The sequence below is a fragment of the Notothenia coriiceps genome, unplaced genomic scaffold, assembly GCF_000735185.1.
Source record: "Notothenia coriiceps isolate Sejong01 unplaced genomic scaffold, NC01 NC01_scaffold00006585, whole genome shotgun sequence".
Lineage (NCBI taxonomy): Eukaryota > Metazoa > Chordata > Actinopteri > Perciformes > Nototheniidae > Notothenia > Notothenia coriiceps.
Genome location: NW_011339286.1, coordinates 1 through 5,646, shown reverse-complemented (window position 1 = coordinate 5,646; position 5,646 = coordinate 1). Strand labels below are relative to the sequence as shown.

The 5,646-nt window shown below is 40.3% G+C and overlaps 1 protein-coding gene across 1 annotated transcript; it reads right to left on the bottom strand.

Annotated features, from left to right (window-relative positions):
- Positions 1-909: 909 nt before the first annotated feature.
- LOC104943693 (phosphatidylinositol 4-kinase beta-like) lies at positions 910-5,642 on the bottom strand (the record flags this gene model as incomplete). Its single annotated transcript, XM_010769149.1, has 4 exons — positions 910-4,406; positions 4,753-4,873; positions 5,310-5,442; positions 5,629-5,642. Coding segments are annotated over 4 exons (450 nt in total), but the record flags the coding sequence as incomplete, so codon positions are not given.
- Between the last annotated feature and the right edge of the window lie 4 nt (positions 5,643-5,646).

Here is a 5,646-nt window from a genome sequence, read left to right as displayed (position 1 = left end):
CAGCTCTGCATGCATCCCCTGGATATTATTTTATTAAGTGCTCTCATCGCGACGCAATGTTTACAGTGAGAACAGCTCTGAGGTCCGTTCAGAAAGCAGAGCAGTGTGTAAAATATATATCACTCAGTATAACAGGCCCACTGTCTTTATTTGCTTTAGTTTAGTAGATATCTACAAACAAAGAGTCGATATTTTTCTAAAACAATTTAGTGCTTCACATAATAAAATACACAACGGCTGTAGCCTGATTATGCTTTAGGAGCTGTAGGTGCGTGTTCGTGTTGTACAGTGCGTAGATGCAGCGGACAGACAGGTCTCAGTTGGTTTGGTGTCCTCTGCTTACTTTTAATACTTGTAAATAAAACTTTTGGCCCGTAATTTATTTTCCTCATTGGAGCGACCAGAGAGGGAGGGGGGGGGGATAGATCCAGTCTCTGATAGTGTTACGTTATTATGCGAGTGCTCTGATTGATTCTGAAGTTGTATATATTTCTATAAATATATATATATATGTGTGTGTGTTTGTGACCGCATCTGTAGCCTGTTATTGTCTCATTATACCGCACTGTGAATGAATCAAAGTAAATATATAAGTCATCATGAACACATCTGTCCATCAGACAGAGGGCTGCTGTGCCTCCTGTCATCATTAATGGACGTCTCTTTAAAATGACCGCTCAGAGGAGAGGAGTTCTCATTTCTCTAACCGCCTGCTGCTTCCCCTCCTGTCTCCTCGGTTCCCCTCCTCGGCTCCTCCGCTCTCATCTCCCGTGGGCAGGACTAAGTATCGAGGATAGGAGTCGAGGAGGGGAGTTAGAGAAATGAGAAAGGGCCTATAGTGTTCCTTTGTTAGCATCGTTAGTATTTTCTCCTTAAACCCAATACAACATGAAGCTAATTCACAGGATATAAATCAGAGGAGAGCTGGAGGAGTCCCCATGCTGCTTTAATGGGTTTAGTGGTAAAAACAAATAACAGAAAACATTTTCATTCGGGATAAATGCACTTTAAAGAGTTTTCGAGCTGATGAAAGGAAGATAAAAGGCAATGAAGGGTTTTTAGAAACAGAGACGAGTTTTAACTGGTTTCCTCTCCGGTACAGAAGCTCAACCTTTAAAGGAGCTAGTATTTAAATGCATGTTGGGCTTTATGTGCCTTTAGTCAAGGTGGAAAACAAAGAAATAAGATACTGAAATTTAGAAAAATCAGTCAAGCTTTCAGAGAGAAACTTCAATTACTGTTGATATAAATAATAATAGTCCAGATGAGAGGAAGAGGTTGAAACTCGTCCCTGCAGCGGTCAGATATAAAAGCACTTCGTCTCCGGTTGCATTGATAAGAGTTTTGTACCTCCTGTACGTCTCAAGGCATCTCATTTTACATTAAACAGTTCATTTACATACATACATATTAACACAGGAACAGAGCGAGAGAGGGTAGTTGCTATTCAAGTTGCTTATCTGGTAAACTTTAGTCACAGCTGCGTCTTTTTAAAGCGCGGTGGTGTATAAAGTAGCGGCTAACGGGTAGCGGGCTAACGGTTAGCAGACGGTAACATGGTTTCACAATAAAATGTCTGTGCTTCTCCTTCAATAGTGGTCAACACACACAAAAACAACTGTACATAAAATAATGATGGTAACACCAGCTAGTGACATTATTCCAGCCTTTGTGTCTTTACAATTATAATTAGCTAATTTTCACCACAGTGCTAACAGAAAAAGACTGAACAGTTAATTGTTCGTTAGCCAACTAGCTTGCTAGGTTTGTCACTACATGGTTAACCTAGCTAGCCTGTCGACTCTAGCTTGTTAGCTACAACCACTAGCTATTCTAAAACATAAGCTTAAAAAGATTTATAAAGATAACATTTGATTGTGAAAAATATTATAAGCTAGCAACAATTTAAGCTGAGTCACGCTGTCATGCTAACAATAAGCAGCAGTCCTGGTATAGTGATTTCAAATTAGGTTTAGTTGTACTGAAAACAGTCAGTAGATAATAAAGTTATATATTGTAACACTGCTGCTGTAAACTGTACAATAGTTACTGCTCGTGTACAAGTTAGTTCAAAGCTAGTTAGCTAGCATAAGCCGTCCCAGTGTCTGTCTGCCTCCGTTAGCATTATTAATAAAACATAAAACACGTGTATGAAATAAAACAGGAAGTCAGCTAAAGTGTTTGCTAGCCTGTTTTTAGTTTTTTCTCCACAATGTACTAGTGTTAGCAGAAGAAGGAGAGCTCTTAGCATGCTAGTTAATGCTAGCTAACTCATTAATAGCTGGCGAACAAGGTTTTTCCTCATCCCTAAACTGTAAATACAACTGTAGCTACAACGTTGGGTACAAGAGCATTGACTCGCTAACTAGCTTTTAATTTCTAGCTCGTGTTTAAACAAACTGATGTTAACTGAGCTGATGTCTACATTTGCAAATACATACTTAAATCTGATTTCTTACAGAAAATAAACCCAGTTTTTATGTTTAAGTGTGATAGACTGGAATTAAGCCATTAATAGTGTCACCAACATTAGTTACAACTTCATTATATACGTTTTAAAGTTGCTCAGCAATACTAAGAACACATTAGTCTGAGAAAAAACATTTGTTTAGTGGATTGTTATTATATAAAAAAACATTCACATATTCAGGAAATGCGTCTACTCATAAAGAAAAAATAAACGTTCTGTCAAACAGAGTCTCTGCTTCAGCCGGAGGAATGTTTCTAATCAGCTAATCAGCCATCGTTAAATATGCAAATATATCGTTCACAGACAGTAACACATTGACTCAAGAGTTATACACAGATATCCAGTTAATGGAGAGGAAGATGTTCTTGCATAAATCTGTTAAAAGAATAGTTTCAGAAGCCATTTTGGCTCTAAAATGTGCGGGACTGTTCTTTGACTTTGACTTGACTTTGTATTTCAACACTGTAGAGTTGTGTTAGCGTTAGCATCCTTTATCAAGTCCTGAATGGAACAAATGTACACAGAAGTTTCTCATGAAATTCAACATGGACCACGAGGAAAGAAATAGAAATGAACCAGAGACGATCCTGGAGATAAACTGATGATGCACACGTCTCTATTTTTCACCAGACACTCGTCACGTTTTCGAGTCATAACATTAGGAAAGGTAGCGGTTAGCACTGTCTATGAATGTTACTAAAATAAAGATGGAAAGGTCCATTAAATCTCCACATTAAATGAAGCAAACTATTCACAAGATCATTGTGTGCATTTGGTTTAACAAAGAGAACCACAACAGAGTTCTAGTGTTAGCATGTTAGCCGTTATCAGTTATTTTAGGCTGGAATGTCTCCCACAGATATCAGTGGGATAACCCTAAAGTTTAAATGATGTTCATGTTTGTAGAAATATTTATAAAATTCACGCTATTGGAGCCAAACACCGGAGCACTTTAGCTTACCAACGTTAGCATGCATGCTCAATTAGCAAGGTTACGTGCTAACACTTAGCGAACGGCATGCTTGAACCGCTATGTGACTTTTACGCTAGATGAGTCAATGTTCTTAAAGTTTGCATAAAAATAACGGTGAAGAACTGTAATGTTCTTCCAGCTGGAGCTGGTTTATTTGTTCAGAAACAGCTGTGATAAATGTCTGGTGAAAACATTCAAACTAAACACAAAATAAACATCTCAAACCGTTCAATCTCTCTGAACACGTTAGCTTCTCTGCGCAGGTTCTTACAACTCTCCCAAACACACTTCTTTATTTAGAGAGAGTTTGCTATTAAGGATTCATTACAATTTATGATTTGGTCTTTAAAGTGTCAGAAAACGTCACAAATTAGAAGAAACTGAAGTGAGCGTTTCAGTCTGATCACCAGCTCTAATGTTCCCCGCACAGTTTGTTTAAGTATAACTCTTGTTTTAAACTCTTCGATGATGCATCTGGAACATGTGCTGCTTCAGAGGGGAATCCAATAGAAGTCTTTTAGTTTTTTTTTTTTTTTTTAATTTAACTTGATGTTTCCAGGTAGGTTTAAAGTCCCGGACGCTCCCAGCTGCTCATGAACGCAACACAACAAATCAGCTGATCATCGTTACAATAAAGACTTGAGACGGACGAGATGAAACAGAGATGATCAGCGACTGCCGTTGGTGACGTACTGGAAGGAGTCGTAGAGCTTGGTGGTGATGGACCTCATGGACCCGTCCACCAGAACACACAGTCTCTCACACACACGCAGATCAGAGGTCACATGATGCCGTTGGTGACGTACTGGAAGGAGTCGTACAGCTTGGTGGTGATGGACCTCATGGACCCGTCCACCAGCTGCTCCACCAGAACCTGCAGCTGCTCCTCCGTCAGAGACATGTGGAAACGCTCCTTCAGACCCCGGATGGTGCTGGATCCGTGGAAGCACGCCAGGTGAGAGCCTGAGGAGACAGGTGAAGAGACAGGTGAGAGCCTGAGGAGACAGGTGAGAGCCTGAGGAGACAGGTGAGGAGACAGGTAAGAGCCTGAGGAGACAGGTGAGAGCCTGAGGAAACAGGTGAGAGCCTGAGGAGACAGGTGAGGGGTCAGGTGGAGGACTTTTATACAACTGTTTACAATATTACTTTTTTTAGGACTTTTACGACACATCACTTTTTTTTACGACATACTATAGTATGAATTTTTTCAGGACTTTTCCCGCATGCTATCCTATGACTTCTCCGTGTCTCATTAAGATAAACTATGATATCTTTGTAAACATGTTTATTGAGCACTGGGACTCGTTACCCTGCTGCATGATCTCCACGATCTGCAGAACCTTCTCCATGTGTTTGCGAGCCGCGATGAGACCCTGCAGCATCAGCATCTTGTAGTAGATGAACATGTCTCCGTCCAGACCCCCCATCACCTGAAACACATGTCAGTCACTTCAACAAATCAAGACGTGGAATTCAGCAGGAACTCAGAGATCCAGTTCTCTCTCATCACGTGCTCAGCAGCTACAGTCCTCCTCAAACAGAGCAACATGAATCTAAAGGTAACAGCAGATACATATCCTGAAAATTAGTTGAACATGTGTTCATTCTCTGAGCTGAATGTTAACATCACCGAATCTACACATCCGTCACATCTGCTAATCTGCCTATATTGTAATTGATAATAATGTATAAATTAAAGCATTACTTTAGCAGAGCAACCTGAATGTGTTTTCATACATATCATTGCATTCATTTGATAACAGTTAAGAGGTGCAATGTTTTGAGATGTGCAATTAAATAGAAATAAAATCGAAATAGTGCCAGAAGAGTCTGTATAACAGCAAAATGCAAACAGATGAAACTCACGTCCACAAACTCCGAAGTGAGTTTGAAGGCGGACGTTTCGAATCCGAGGTTTCGAGGTGAGCTGGAGAGGATGAAGCCGAAGTCGATGTGGATGATGTGACCTTCAGAGTCCAGGAGGATGTTCCCGTTGTGTCTGAAGAGAGACAACATACAGCACCGTTAGCTTAGCATCAAGAGGTGTCCTCCAAAGGGACCAGTAAGGTTTCTGAGGGTCATTAGAAGGAGAGCATGATGGGAGTTTTGGGGAATTGTGTAATTTCAGAGTTACTGACATCTACTTAATTTCCTTAGAACGTTACAGACTTCCCCCCCCCCTCACCTGTCTTTAACCTGCAGC